Source organism: Sinocyclocheilus grahami, unplaced genomic scaffold (assembly GCF_001515645.1).
Source record: "Sinocyclocheilus grahami isolate Dianchi unplaced genomic scaffold, SAMN03320097.WGS_v1.1 scaffold680.1, whole genome shotgun sequence".
Taxonomy (NCBI): Eukaryota; Metazoa; Chordata; class Actinopteri; order Cypriniformes; family Cyprinidae; genus Sinocyclocheilus; species Sinocyclocheilus grahami.
Window position 1 is genome coordinate 903,097 of NW_015505859.1, and position 16,644 is coordinate 919,740.

At 37.2% G+C, this 16,644-nt stretch overlaps 1 protein-coding gene across 1 annotated transcript in view; it reads right to left on the minus strand.

Moving 5' to 3' along the window:
• Positions 1–7,208, minus strand: part of LOC107559269 (bromodomain-containing protein 8-like) — a 44,286-nt gene extending 37,078 nt beyond the window's left edge. The window contains exon 1 of the mRNA XM_016243021.1: positions 6,996–7,208. Within this exon, the coding sequence (XP_016098507.1) occupies positions 6,996–7,208 (213 nt within the window). The remainder of the gene's footprint in view (positions 1–6,995) is intronic.
• Between the last annotated feature and the right edge of the window lie 9,436 nt (positions 7,209–16,644).

Genomic DNA, 16,644 nt, shown 5'->3' on the forward strand with positions numbered 1-16,644 from the left:
AGTCTGTGAGTCAGAACAGCCGGCATTGTAGTCTACTCTCCCAGGATCAGGAAACATCCTCCATAAAAAAAACTGCTGGACACATCTGAACAGTGTTGTAAATACAACTTAACCACTGATTTCTAGTCGTGTCCATTTTTGGAAGGCCAAACAAAGTAGTTTCGCTTTCACAATGAAACAGTGTCACACACTGTGGCCTACAGTGAGCAGAGGCCGGCGGCTAGTATGAGGAACGGCCGGAGGATTAGAGTGAGCAGAGGCACGGGCTTGAGAACGATTTCGGCGATTTCGAAGAAGGAGCGTCCGGAAGGACATGTGACGACCCCGGGCTGGACTCCGCTTCATCCACGGTTAAAAGCCGATCCGGCGATCGACAGCGCAAAGTTGTAGTATTTCCTCATCGACCAGCACAGATCAGCTCCAGGCATGACGAAGCAGATATCGTCCTCTTTTGGAAGACCAAACAAAGTAGTTTCGCTTTCACAACGAAGCACACAGTGTCATTACGACATGGCAGCGGAAACAACAAAACTACAGCGAGAATAAAAGTTACGTCTTCTTTCTTTGCGTGAACATTTGGGCGGTGTTATGCAAATCTTCCCACATCGTGATGTAGACATGTGGGGGCGTGTTAGAACGAGCCGTTTTAGGTAGGTGTGGCTGACTCTTAACTTTTATAAAGAATATCTCTTTGGATTTGAGACTTTAGTCTTTGCAACTTTACAGATCTTCTTTATGCACCAAGAACTGGTAACACTCCAAAGAGAAAGGAAAAATTGAAAACGCATCATATGACCCCTTTAAAACATCCTATTTTGTGTTGCACAGACGAAAGTCATAGGCTTTGATCAGTGTGAGGGTGAGAAAATGCTAATAGAATTTACATTTTTGTGTGAACTATCCCTTTAAGGCACATGCTAAATCCCACTTGAGGGAATTACCTGTTACACATTCAGACAGAACACTCACCTGTAGAAGTACACACACACACATCAAGAGAATGAACACAGCAAACACTTTGCACCGCTATGTCATCTTCTCTTCCGTCTTCTGCCGCAGTCTGAACTTCCCTCAGCCTCGGAGAAAAAAGTCCTATAAAATGGAGCAATTTGTGTGTGTTAGATGCGTTTAATGTTTATTTTATTGTCCTCAGGTAAAAATTACATCTGAAGAGTAAAAAAAGAACAAAACCAAGTGATGTGCGCTAGAAATTTAATTAGGCTGAATCTGTGTTTGTGTGACTTGTGCAGATGTGCAAGTGTGTGGGTGTGTGTGTGTGTGTGTGAGAGAGAGAGAGAGAGAGACTTTTATAATGGTTAGATCAGACACAGAGACAGGGATTCAATTACTGCGGCCTGTTCTCACTCACACCCCCTGGCGATACACCAGCTCTCATTTAAACACACACACACACACACACACACACACACACACACACACACACACACACACACACACACATTACTCATTACACATTACTCACAGCTCTGTGATATTGCAGGAAACATAATATATAGCTCACTGTTCGGCAGAATAAGAAAATAAAACAAACAGAGAAAGCGCACAAATAATCTTAAGAGATCAATCGTCAAACCCCGGCAGAAGAGAGCGGCTGATCGGTGTATTTGAAAGCAATCTGTGAGCTTTTTGTAATTATGATTATTTATACAGGCCTTTAACTTTGGGATTGTGCTTGACATCAAATGAATATGACAATCGATCGATTCCTCTGCAGGGTGCACATTTCTAATGGCCTACATTTCTCCTCTTCCTCTTTCTCGGCCTTTCGTGCTTTCTTTAAAGAAAACACACCCACAAGCTTACACGTGCACACACACACACACACACATCAGTGCAGCTGACGCTATTTTTATGGTAATGTGTACCATATACATAATCAGTCGATATTAGATCTTTTTTAATATTACAGTAACATTTGATATTTATATAATTTTGATATAGTATTATATATATATATATTATACTAATATTAGATATCTGCAGCTTATTTTGCATGCTTAATTCTGCATACGTATTTCTTCTTTTAACGTTTTTAAAGTTAATCTTTAAAAACACTGTGTGAAAATGAATATTAATTTTTTTATACTGTACATCAATGCTGTGAGGCATAAAGCGTTTAAAATAATTGATTTTAGAGTTAATTTTTTTATTTTAATTTAAAATAGTATTTTCTTTTTAATGAATTTACGTTTTTAATTAAAAAATATATCATATATATTTGTTGTAATTATTCATATTAAAATCTAATAATGTAATAATAATATTATTATTTTATTTTTATATGATACATTTTATTTTAATGTAATTATACATGTATTTAAAATTTTATTTGAATATAGACACATTTATGTAGAATAATAATAAATATTTCTTATATTATTGATGCTAGTCTTTATTTATTTTGTTGAGAGCTCTATTTTGTATTTTTCACTTTCTGAGATATTTGTTGTTTAATATACAGTTATGTGCAGCATGATTTTAGACCAATGACATTTGACTGTGGGCGGGGTTATCAGTGTGATGCTGCACAAATATAACCTCAGCAATAGACAAAATATCTTGTGGGCTGTTTGCAATAGATTAGGATAAACTCTTCTTAAAAAGAGCTTTTATTGCTTTTCACTCTATCTTGTGGGTCTTTTTAATTGTCACTGTCTTGTTCTTCTCATTGCAGGTGTTTTATCTTTCTGGCTGTCTCTCTCATTAAGTTTTCACAATGTGTTTCATATGTCATCCACAGGTCTCACTCGAAATCTCTGCCGCAGGGATAATCCAATGCAACACGTATGCAAACCCTCTTGTGAAATCTCTGAAAAAAGAAAATCTATACAGGAGTGCAGGTTTGGTCCAAGGACATCACACACACACACACACACACACACACACACACACACACACCTTCCTTGAACCATCAGCTGCTGTTTATCAATCCTCAGTGTTGCAGGTCTGACAGCGGCTACACTGCCATCTCAAGCTGTCAGCTCTAACACACCGCACCATCTAATGGAGAGGGGAAAACAGGTGAAGAAGGAACAGGAGGAAGATAACATAGTCAGATAGCATGCTAAAGGTCAGCATTGCTGGTGTTGGTTGACATTGTAGGTGTCTGATATCTCAACATTATCCTATCAGCTGTTTTTGCTAGAGTTCATCCCTTCAGTGTTTCAATGTAACCCAGAGGGAAATTCAGTTGCCCTGAGGTTGCTTTCTCATGGATATCTCAGTTATGAACTATAAACCTAATTCCCATACAGATTTGACATCAACGCCAAAATTCTATTGGTTCTAGTGTGTCATATAAAAGATTTGATGATGAAATAATGTTTACTATCAACTTGATCTCAGATATTTCTTCAAAAGTAACATAGAAGTAAAAGTTTAATATTGATGAAAGGAAAAAATGAAAGAATTTTTTTTTATGTAAATGTTTTAAAAAGGTAGTAATATTTCAATTTAATTATATATAAATATATATTTCAATTCTTAAATCTAATTTCTGTTCAAATATTTCACATGAAGATGTGTTATGATCAGTTTGAAATCAACACCAAAATGCCCTAGGTTCTCATAAAAGATTTGATAGTGAAATAATGTTAATTTTTCTGTGATCTTTATATCTTTTCTGGTTGCAGATATTTCTTTAAATAATGAGAAAAAGAAGTAGACTTTTAATATTGGGGATTAAATAAAATGTATAAAATAAAATGTAAATTCTATTTAAATATTAATATTTATATTGAATTATAAACATATTTTTCAATTCTTTAATCTCATTTCCATTTAAATGTATGTTGCGTAAAGATGTGTCAGTCGGTTTGAAATCAACACCAAAATATTGTTTTCATATGACATAAAATATTTTATGGTGAAAAAATATATATTTTTGAGTGAATTATATATTATACTTTAAGTATCAACTTGGTCTCAGATGTTTCTTATAAAATGAGAAACATAAGTAGAATTTTAATATTGGTGATGAAAAGTTTATAAAATGTCAATGTTATTTAAATGTAATAACTAAATAAGTCTTGTCATGCAGTGAAACCACTGAGATATGAACCATTTTCACTCCTATGAGTAAGGAGGACTCGAAGAAAGAAAGAAAGAAAGAAGAGCAGAAGTGATCAAATGGATTTGGTTATATAGGACGAAGAGGAAGAACAGGAATTGGCAGCATTTCTGTTCAGATCAGAGCAGAAGTTTGAAGTGTAGATGAGAGAGTGATGAAGTAGAATCACAACCTTGTGTGAGAGAGAGCTGCATAAATTATTCACCTCAGTAAAACACACAGAGAGATTTGCTGTACGTTAGCTGCTCTCAGTATCGACCTCTAACCCCTGCGATGTGCGTCACGATGACTTACGGGTAAACAGCCACGCACTCGTGTGGTGTGTGAACGTGTGTGTGGGAGCCAGTCTGTGTGATGTGGCAGTGTGTCACGGGTGTGTGTGCGCTGTGGGAACACATGCGTTTGTGCTTGTGTGCATGAGAAAGGGTTTTGTCTAAACTTTATGAGTATAATCAGGTGATGGTCCAGGTCATATTTCGAGGTCTATTTTGCCATTTTTTTATAGTGGCATTATTTTCATGACAGTTAAGCAGCTAATTCTCGTTACAGTTATGTGTCCAGGTACTTTTGCCATTTTTTGTAACTCCCATTATTCTTATATTTATGATTCTCTTTAGATTCCCATTAATGTTAAACAGTAATGAAAATGAACCTATTTAGATAATTTTTTAAATATTGAAACTGGAGAGGATCCAGCAAGGGTCCAGTGATGTCCTTCAGGTAGGGCAGGAACAGTCTCTCAAGTGACTTCATGACCACAGACGTGAGAGCGACAGGTCTGTAGTCATTAAGTCCAGTGATTTTGGGCTTTTTGGGGACCAGAATGATGGAGCGTTTGAAGCAGCAGGGAACTTTTAAAAGATTACATCAAAAATTTCAAATGGCTGGAAAAATAATTGGCTGCAGCTTGCAACGTGCTTTTCTCAGAACAGCCAAAAATATTGCAGATTTTATTATATTAGAGTATTACACATTTTACACACCTGATTTATAAGATCTGCATGAGGTACCAGAATTGTTTGAAATGTTCACTAAAGTTATTTTGCCCTCTCCGCAATTAGACTAATTGAAAAGTGGTGTCTTTCTTATTTTTACTTGTTTTCTTATTTAATGAAATTGTGATTATTTTAATTATATTATGCCATTTTGCCAACATTTGATTTTACAACATTTTTCTGCAGGCTCTCCAGTTGCATTTGACATATTGCACAGAGTTGAGCGTAAGAATTAAAAAAAAAAAGTTTAAGTTGTGTTAGACTATTTTATATATATATATATATATATATATATATATGTATATACAGCAAAATCCCCAAAGTTACTCTGCTCAGAGTACATATTGTCCCAATCTACAGAGTGTTAAAGTAACACTGAAGCAGCGTTACCACTGTTGAGGATTATGTGATAAGTTCATGTTCATGTCTAAAAGCCTGAGCAGTTGTTGTTCATCTTCAACATTAACAGCAGGTTTTCTTTACTAATGCTCACTCATCAATTAATTAATAATTGCTTAATTATCCCATTAACGTTAACTCGGCTTCAGTGTTACTTTAACAGATTGGGACAATATGTACTCTGAGCAGAGTTGATTTTGCTGTGTGTATATATATATATATATACTGTATATATGGATGTATATATATTTAGTTAGTTAGTTTACTTTTTTGTGTTTTTTTATTTTGTATTTTTTCTTGTATTTGAGTTCTTTTATTTTCAGTAAATTATTGTTTAAAATAATATCTCATACAAATACAAAAATATGTAAAATCTCCAAATTGCATTTGACATATTGCAAAAATTAGATTTGTAAGGATTTTGACCAACAAACTGCTTGTGCAAGTCAAAAAGGATCAGATGGATACTATATTTAATGGAAACTGACAGACCGCTGTGGTTATGATTTAAATACGTTGAATGTACAGATGAAATAGCATGTCAGCAGAAATAAGGTAACTATGGGTAATGTGCCTACATATGAAGGAAAAGCAGCACGGTTGTGTGTGCATATATATACTGTATTATCAACCCCCTCCAGCCTGTCCTGCCTCAGTAGAAACGTCCTGTATTTTATTACTTTGTAAATAATAAAACTCATTTGTCAATGACCCTGATTTTGTCAGACTTTGTTCTTCTGAGAACGCATAATTGGGAATATTTTGTGTTTTGGTGTTGGTGTATTTATTTATTTATTTTATTTATTTATTTATTTATTGATCATTTGGTTGGTTTTTGATACGTTGAATGTACAGATGAAATAGCATGTCAGCAGAAATAAGGTAACTATGGGTAATGTGCCTACATATGAAGGAAAAGCAGCACGGTTGTGTGTGCATATATATACTGTATTATCAACCCCCTCCAGCCTGTCCTGCCTCAGTAGAAACGTCCTGTATTTTATTACTTTGTAAATAATAAAACTCATTTGTCAATGACCCTGATTTTGTCAGACTTTGTTCTTCTGAGAACACATAATTGGGAATATTTTGTGTTTTGGTGTTGGTGTATTTATTTATTTATTTTATTTATTTATTTATTTTTTGATCACTTGGTTGGTTTTTGATTGGTTTTATTGGTCATTTGGCTGGTTTTTGATTGGTTTTATTGGTCATTTGGTTGGTTTTTGTTGCACAGACCTGGCAACTATGTTTTTTTTTTGCACAGTTAACTAATACTGTGATATATTATTTAATCTAATCTAAATAACTTAGACTTGCGGCTCGCATGAGACCACCAGCTGTGGCAAAATGACGCAGCCTCGAAAGAAAGCTCACATGTAATGATCCAAACAAATGCCTACAAGAAAAAATTTAAGAAAAGGGAGAGAAAAAAGGCGACAAAGTCGTGACAGAAGTTTTGTGTGTGTGTGTGTGTGTATGTGTGTATGTGTGAGAACTTCTCATTGTACAGAGGAGGTTTTGAAGTTTCTCCCTCTGCTCTTTCCCCATGAGAACTGGCCTCCCTCTTTCTTCCTGTCAGCCCTCCAGATTGTTCTCTTTTCTCTGCAGCATTCTTTCCCTCCATCCTGCACAAACGAGTGTTGGGTTGCACTCAGCACCTGTTGGGGGTTGAAAGCATGTGGGATTAGACTGTTCACAGCTAACGAGTTCAAGGACTCCATTACTGCATCCACAGAACAAGCCAGACACAGCAGTAGTCGCAGGGCCAGGTGTAGATGTGCGATACAGAGAGAAACTGCTTTCTGAAGTGTTCGCTGCTCCCTATAGGCCTACTGGGCTATATCTAGCAGTTCACTAGACAAAATACTATATATATAAAAACTAAATATTGCAGTTACCCCATTATTGTTTTTAATCATTTTAATTAATTCACTCATTCATTATTTTTTATATTTAATAAATAAAATACATATAAAAACTATATAGCCCTAATAAAAATTTTCAACGTGAATATTTTAAAGGTGTTTCAGCATTCCGTATACTTTCTCTTATACATTAAAATTTATGTGAAGTTGATAGCATATGTGCATAAATCAAACATTTTCATGGAATTTGGCAGACGGAAACCTGTTTATAGACAAAATGCCCTTTCATACTGTACTCCATACGAACACCCTGAGAAGAGCACTTGAGCACAATATCGGGCGATTGGAACGTACTCAGAGAGAGAGGTGACCCTCCACACCACCCCGATGGAAAAAATAAAGAGGAGAAGAGCGAGAGGAAGTGAGAGCGATAGATCTGATGTCATCTTGAATTAATGACAAGGGGAGAGTTAGAAAAATGGATGGAAGCAGCACACAAACAGAGTGATGGATGGAGCGACGGAGAGATAAAAAGCTCAGATATGCACAAGGTTCTGCAGATGGATGGTGGGGTGGGAAAAGAGGAGAAGAGAATGAAACAAAGAGGGGGGAAAATTACAAAAGGCGAGAAAAAAGGGGGAAAACAGCAAGACAGAATTTTAGTGACTGTGGTGATGGCATGAGCGAGCATCAGAGAGAGAGAGAGAGAGAGAGAGATGAGACACTCTGAAGAAGGAGAGAGTGGCCAGACGAGCGTGACTGTGTGGAGCAGGTGTATTAAACATGCTGATGCCTTTAAAACAGACAACAGACTATAAATTACTGCAGCGGCTGTTATTAGTGAAGCACAAGAGCAGTGAAGTAGGCCTATAGAAAGACTTCGGTTACCACCCTACGCCCATACTAATGCACCGAGAGAAAGAGAACAAGAGTAATTAAACAACAGAAAAGAAAGAAGTGGAGTGGAGAAGTGCTGTTCAGGTGATGGGGGGATGGAGATGGAGAGAGAGAGGGGTGATAAAGAAGTAATGAAGGGGACCGAATATGAGAGTGTGCAAACGGCAAGAGCTTAGTGCACATTAAAAACACATGCCCCATTAGAGAGCAAACTACCCGTTTGAAAACACACACACACACCCTGAAAGAGTGCAAGAGTCTGAGGAGAAAAAGAGAGAAATCAGATTGTAGGACATTTTCATACTGTTTGGAAACTGATGGAGATGGAGAGAGAGAGGGGTGATAAAGAAGTAATGAAGGGGACCGAATATGAGAGTGTGCAAACGGCAAGAGCTTAGTGCACATTAAAAACACATGCCCCATTAGAGAGCAAACTACCCGTTTGAAAACACACACACACACACCCTGAAAGAGTGCAAGAGTCTGAGGAGAAAAAGAGAGAAATCAGATTGTAGGACATTTTCATACTGTTTGGAAACTGTTTTTTTTTTTTTTAATTCACAGGCCTCTCCAAACAAATCATTGTCTCATATCTGCATTAGCAGGCAAAGTGACCCAGCCGTACACAAACAAGATCTCTTTAATATGTCATCTTTTTTCTTTGGGAAAAATAAATATTTCACCCCCAGAATTATCATTCTGTCATTATTTACACACACACACAAAAAATACTTTCTTGGCTGTTATCAATATAATGACAGTAAATGAGGACAGGTGCTCTAAAATTACCAAAAAAGCATCATAAAAAGGACCATGAAAGGGGGTTCATACAAAATGTTTTAACTTTTTGTAATGAACAGCCCAAACAATTTAGACCCTAGTGCTGCATAATGAGTTAATAACCATTCATGAGTTGCCCGATTTGTGAATTAATCATTCTTGAGTCAGATCTTTTTACAAAAGCAAAAATCACAAAAAGCTTTCACAAAAGCAAATCAAATTTCTTCGGTTATCAGTTTCAACCCAATGATTGAGTCACAACTTAAATTTAAGTCTGTTCATGGCCTGAAAACACACACACACACCCTGAAAGAGTGCAAGAGTCTGAGGAGAAAAAGAGAGAAATCAGATTGTAGGACATTTTCATACTGTTTGGAAACTGTTTTTTTTTTTTTCTCCGAACAAATCATTGTCTCATATCTGCATTAGCAGGCAAAGTGACCCAGCCGTACACAAACAAGATCTCTTTAATATGTCATCTTTTTTCTTTGGGAAAAATAAATATTTCACCCCCAGAATTATCATTCTGTCATTATTTACACACACACACAAAAAATACTTTCTTGGCTGTTATCAATATAATGACAGTAAATGAGGACAGGTGCTCTAAAATTACCAAAAAAGCATCATAAAAAGGACCATGAAAGGGGGTTCATACAAAATGTTTTAACTTTTTGTAATGAACAGCCCAAACAATTTAGACCCTAGTGCTGCATAATGAGTTAATAACCATTCATGAGTTGCCCGATTTGTGAATTAATCATTCTTGAGTCAGATCTTTTTAATGAATCAGTTGATTCAGTTCACAAAAGCAAATCAAATTTCTTCGGTTATCAGTTTCAACCCAATGATCGAGTCACAACTTAAATTTAAGTCTGTTCATGGCACAAAGCTATCACATGACTTCAGAAGACTTGGAATATAGTGTAAAAGTCAGAATAGTTATAATACCCTCGTAATACCTTTTTAAGACCTTCAAAGTATTTTTGACTTGTTTTACTGTATGAACAACTAAACATTATTAAATCAAGAAAATTACCAAAGAAATAAAGTCTTGTTTTCTGAAAATGCAATCAAAATTAAGTGAGTTTACGTTTAAAACAACAAAAAAATATCTAATGGGGTAAGAAAAATAACCGTGTTTTCCCTTTGAATTAAGTTTATTTTTCTTAGCCCATGGGCAGATATGTTTTCTTGTTTTAAGCACAAATCCACTTAATTTTTATGCATTTTTGAGAAAACAACACTTAATATCTTAAGGCACTTCCCAAGTAAAAATATCTTGATTGTAAGAATGCATAGATAATTATACTGGGAAACAACACAAAAAAAGCTCTAGTCATTGCAAGTGCATGAAACAAAATTACCAATGCACACTTTAAACTTTTGCTTATGTATCCTGCCTCTCAGAGGGAATGCTGTTACTAGGTGGTACTTTGAATTTTGTTGGTGACTATAATTGGTCTATATTTGCTCTTTGTTTGTTTTATTTATCAATATTTAATTGACACTGTAATGCATTAAGAAATTCCATTGCTTTGGCAATGCCTTTGCAGAAGTCAAACTAGTTCTGAATCCAGACTATTGATGTTGTGCTGTCTCTTAATCAGATGTAGGAAGAGCAGCTGAAACAGACGGAGCCTTCGAGAGACACAGACCGACTGCTGAGCTACTGCTGTAATGAAATAAAGATGTTCTGGAATGATGCCTGGCGCTCTAGACACCAGTGGGGATCTTCACAGAATAAACCTCTCACAGGCTGGACTGGGCTGAACCACAGTCTCTCTAAAGCATGTCGCTCCCCTCAGCGGCCATCTCAGCTGTGCTGTTGTCATATAATACTGTATGTTTGAATGGGGAATGGCTGAGACCTCATATCGTGATTGCCTAGCCTGCATCACATCACTAATAAAATTGAACAAACATGGTATCCTGGTAATCATATTTTTTCAGGTTAGTTCAGCTCATGGAGGTGTATAATACCAAGCCACTTATTAGCATTTCCATTTAACTCAAAAGCAGTTGCTATGACGTGACAGACAGCAAACAAGGAAAAATAAAGGACCATTTCACACCATAATATTCTATTTATAGTTATTGTCCTTGGTGTGAACCCACCTTTTTACTGTCTGTGGCCAATTCAAACCGAGCTACAGAAACCTAGCAGCCCGAATGAACCAGGTTATACAGAACTGAAATGACAAAAGACAAATGGATTCAGTCTGTGTCTACAGGTCGATCAGTCTGACACAATATTTCTTTGTTCTCACTGTGTTCTGTGAAATGGCTCACTTTGACCCCTGTCAGGAGGAAGATTCTGGATCATTTCCATTGTGTGTGACTCAATTAAGGGTTTTAATACAGAAAGTACCATAAAAATCACATTATGACACGCTTCAGTAGACAGTATTGATAACACAATTCTATCTCTCTCTCTCTCTCTGCAGTGCAGTGTTCTGTGTTTCCTGTGACAACCTATCAGTGTACTTAAATCTATGAGCCATGGAGATGCACGGCCGCCTCCAGCCCTGTTCTCAAAAAGCATGACTCAACAATCCCGAGCGTCCTCCCACCCCATAATCCTCTGCCCAAGAGATGGCCACCACTTGAGACCAAAGCCATGTTGCTGAAGGAAAAGCCTTGCTCGCGATAATTGATACATTTTGCAGAGCTGTGGTTAATGGGATACTTCACAAAAAATGTGATATGTGGATACTAATTTCATGGGGCGGTGAAAAAATGCAATGAAAAATTTCCACTGTAAGCAGTAACATCTGAGACCTTCACCTGAGGCAGGTAAATGGATGACTCCTACACGAGGTTTATGAGAGTCTGCTTGACCTTTTGACCCTCAAGGATTTTGATAGGCGTGGAACTAATCAGAGTCAATTTCTTACATAAGCCTGCGCCGATTTGTCAGCAAGTAATTTCTGTATTGGCGCCACTGTTCCGGTTTCAGCATTTTCTAAAAATATCCATGTGTGAAGAGAATGAAGACGATGTCCTCGGGGGAAAAAATTGAATAAAATCACATACTCACAAAAAATAATGAGATATGGGATATTTTTTGTGAATTATTAAGTGGACTTGAGGGGAAAATTGACTTTTTGTCCAGAGTAACAGAAAAGTTTGTTTTGGACAAGAGCGAGTGTCAAATCTAATTGAAAACCTGATTTATTAACACAGATTCAGAGTTGCTTGGCTAAGGACTGTGTGCTTTATTTGGTGAGTAAACTGTGGATGTGAGCAGTGATTGGTTGGCTTACTGTGAATGAATGTAGCGAGCGGCTACTGTGAATGTGAGACAGGGTTGTGCATCATTCAGAACTGAACTGAGAATTCCTTTTTAAATCTCAATGATTTTTTTTATTAATTTGAAACAAGATAAAGAACTGTAACGATGTAGAATTAAAATGAACTGAAATTCAAAGACATTCATATGTCTGTAATTTCTTACCAGAAAGGCAAATTGGTGAAGACATACTTCAGATGTTAGCCATAGTGTATATTTCCTCATATTTAATCATTTAACTTTTGTGGTCTTGGGTGGAAGAACACTTCATTTCCCAAAATGCATTATACAGTATGTGTTAAATTACATTTGAATTGTAATTCAGTCAATTCCTCTTTCTGTCTTTCCAATTGAACATCCTGTGGAATGTAGCCAATTAAAATCGAAATCGCACTCCTGAATTGAAAGAAAGCAGATATTTAATTATTTAAGCAAATATTTAATTTAATTTGGCCCAATCTTAATGTCTGCAGGCATTGGTCAGTTTCACAGTAAACGTGAGCAGCGATTAGTTAATTCCTGTCAGGACAAAGATAATTCATTGTATAACTGGTTTAAAGTATGCTAGCATTAAAGGGGCCCTTGGCCCTCCCGGGCCCCGTATTGTGGATATAAAAGCGAATCAGCCTGTAGTCTGGTCAAAATTGATACAACTAATGTCAAGATTGCTCTATTGTCTTCTGCTGCATTAGCCACATAAATGTTTAATACAAACCCAAACAATGTCTGCGCTCAAGCTATTAAATGAATCAGACCATCCCTCCATTAACAGATTAAAAGCTTTACATTGTCTCCTTGTGATCGCTACCTTCCTCCTCCATTTCTCAATTTCTACTTGACTGTAGATAAGAGTGGAGTAGAGTAAAGCTTCCCCGGGGAACCTGGCTGGTTAGCAGGAATCTCAGTACTGAATCATCCCAATGTTTACAGCAATAGTTCAGCCAAAGATGAAAACTCTGTTATCATTTACTCACCCTCATGTCATTCCAAACCCATATAACTTTCATTATTTTGTGGAAAATGTCTGAATGATGTAATAGTCGCTTTTTGAGTCACAATGAATGGGGACTAAATCTTTCACGCTTCAAAAAGGCAAAAGCTCCATAAAAAATAGTCTTGACTTGTGCACTCTGTTTTAGGTCTTCTGAAGTCATTATTCACAAATAATCTCACCTCCGGTAAGCTATTAATGGCAATTAAGAACTGGATCAGTTATTTTTTTTGTGAACTGGATCAATCAATTCATTACAAATCTGACTTAAAAGAATGATTTGTTCACAAAACTCTAATGACTTTCAGTGAATAATGACTGTTCCTCACACAAAGTTATCATATGACATCCAGAGATGTTATTTTAAACTAAAACTATAAAAAATGTGGTTGTTAATTTAAATCAAATGTGTGTGTGTGTGTGTGTGTGTATAACATGCAGGAGGCAGGAGTAAGCAGACTGAGGCATGGATCTATATGCAGGGGTTTTAATAGAATAACTAAAGGAAAAAACAATGAAGAACGCAAGGTCAATGAGTAAACAAGGGATCCAATGAGAGTAACTATGGAGACAAACAAGGCACACAGCAAACAGGGGCAAAGCATACACAGGGAATATAAAAGTCCAAAGACAAACTGAAAATATAACGATAAATGCTCATACAAAATTAATAAAAACCTCTAATAGTACATGTAAAATAATCCTAAATCCTAAACCTCTAATAGTACTGTAAATAATCCTAAAATAATACTGATGACTGGCCTGAATGGTTCACACGGCCTGCTTTTATGATACTTTTATCAAAGACATTACATTGAAATTATTCACCAGTATATTCTTAAAATAGAATCACCATACGTGTTCCATGGAAGAAAGTAAGTCAGACATGAGGATGAGTAGTTAATGACAGGGTTTTCATTTGTGGATCTCTTTAAAGAAAAACAGAGAGAGAGAGAGAGAGAGTCTGACTGATATAGTCGATTGTCTTATTAAATGATAAAACTATCAAGCCTGCCTTCTGGCCAGAGAAGGAGACGCCGCTCAATTATAGAGTGAAACAGAGAGAAGCAGAGGAGGGGGGTTGGATTTCTCGAGCCATCAGGCAGAGACAAATCCTCGCAAACACAAAACCCAAACATTCCCTGGTGTCAAAGTTGATGCCTCTTTGGAGAATTATGATCTGGAGCGCTCATCGGAGGGCAGTGGCTATGGCAGGAGTGTATTCACGTATGCTTGTGCTAACAGAGATGTATTCTGGGAGGGGAAAGTCAGAGATCACAGACTGCGTGATTAAACTCAGTGGGATACAGAGAAATCTGATTAATAAATAAACACTTTCTCGCCGGCTTCCATATGCTGGAGTCAGCACCTCGGCGGTCTTTACCAGAGGTGATGATTCTCTGATTAACCCAGATGCGATTAGAACAATGACACGCCCCAGGGGAGGTCACCGACTGCACAAACTCACTTCACTTCAGAGCGCTTGTGAATCACAGATCATATATGCAAAACATGAAACATTAAACACACACCCAGATGGCAATTAAAATGGAAAGTTCACTAAAAATGAAAATGCTGTCATCATTTACTCAAACATGAATGACTTTCTTTCTTCTCCATGAACACAAAAGAAGATCTTTTGAAGGACTGTTTTTACCAATACAATTAAAGTCAATGGGGTCCAATGTTGTTTTTGGACAATAATACATAGAGACATTTTTTAAAACATCTCCTTTTGTGTTCCACTTAAGAAAAAAAAGAAGTCATATGACTATCGAAACACCTTTTCATAACTTTTACATAACCGGCACAGATTTGAATACCTCCTTCAATTAAAGTCTCCGGGATTTTGGTGTTTTGGCTCATCTGACAAACAAACATCTTATGTCTGATTGCCTTTGCAAGTAAAATCATTCATGGGAGGAGGTTTATTAAAGGCAAGTCCAGCATGGCACAGAGAGACATGCTTGAGCCACATCACACTCCACATGTCCACTCAACCAGTCACCAAATGGCAAGTATTTCAAGTATTTAAAATTTAATCTTGTGTGCTATTTAAGTATTTTCCCCACTTCAGTTCCTTAATGTTTATGAAATGTCACATGAATCGTTGAGCATGAGTGAGCATGTGCAGTAATGAGGGAGCTCTGATTGGCCGGCTGCATTACTCTGGGCTATGATAGACACAATCATCATTCAACGCCAACACTGAGGCAAATAATCAGGCCCAGACCATTAGCAGTGGTGATTATTTTCATGCAATTGATGGTGCATTGTGGGGTGACAAACAGTGGCACACAGTCCAGTGGGCTCACAATGCAGAGCCAGAGCAGAGAGAGAGAGCGAATCAACATCAGTACAACTGAAATACATCAGTACAACTGAAATGAGTTTCAGTGCGGGTGCCTGCAGCCGCCAAATAAATCAGTGTCCGCATACTATAATAATAAAGCTATGAGCCTACAGGGTAAACTCCTCTCTCTCCTCTCTCTCTCTCTCATGCAATCTTCCCACTCTTCTCTTCCTCTCTCCAGCACACTCGCAGCTCTCTCGCCGGGGTGCTTTTTTCTCTAACCCATACTCTCGCTCTCTCTTCCACACTTTCTCCATCCCTTTATCCCTTATTGTGAGTTTATCTCTCTTCCTGTCCCTTGCTCCCTGCAATCTAGCGCTCGGCGCTGAGGATTCGTCGTGGCAGGTTTCTCTTGAGTACACATGCACAGATGGGCGCGGAGGATATGTTAGACTCATATTAAAGGGATAGTTCACCCAAAAATGAAAATTTGATGTTTATCTGCTTACCCCCAGGGCATCCAAGATATAGGTGACTTTGTTTCTTCAGTAGAACACAAACTGAGATTTTAACTCAAACCTCAGTCCTATAATGTCAGCTGATGGGAATCACAGCTTTGAGAGTCATAAAACATACACAAACAAAACCAAATTAAACCCTGAGGCTCCTGATGATACATTGACGTGAAAAGACACAAAACGGTCTGTCTTTTTGTGCAAGAAACTGAACAGTATTTATATCATTTTTTACCTCTGATTTTCACCGCAATGTCCGAACTGTCCTGAGCGCATCTGAGAGTCATAAAACATACACAAACAAAACCAAATTAAACCCTGCGGCTCCTGATGATACATTGACGTGAAAAGACACAAAACGGTCTGTCTTTTTGTGCAAGAAACTGAACAGTATTTATATAATTTTTTACCTCTGATTTTCACCGCAATGTCCGAACTGTCCTGAGCGCATTCAACAGCCAGCGCTAGCTGTGACTCATTTAGAAGGCTGCACCCTCCGGAGGTCGAATCCTCTGGAGGTCGCA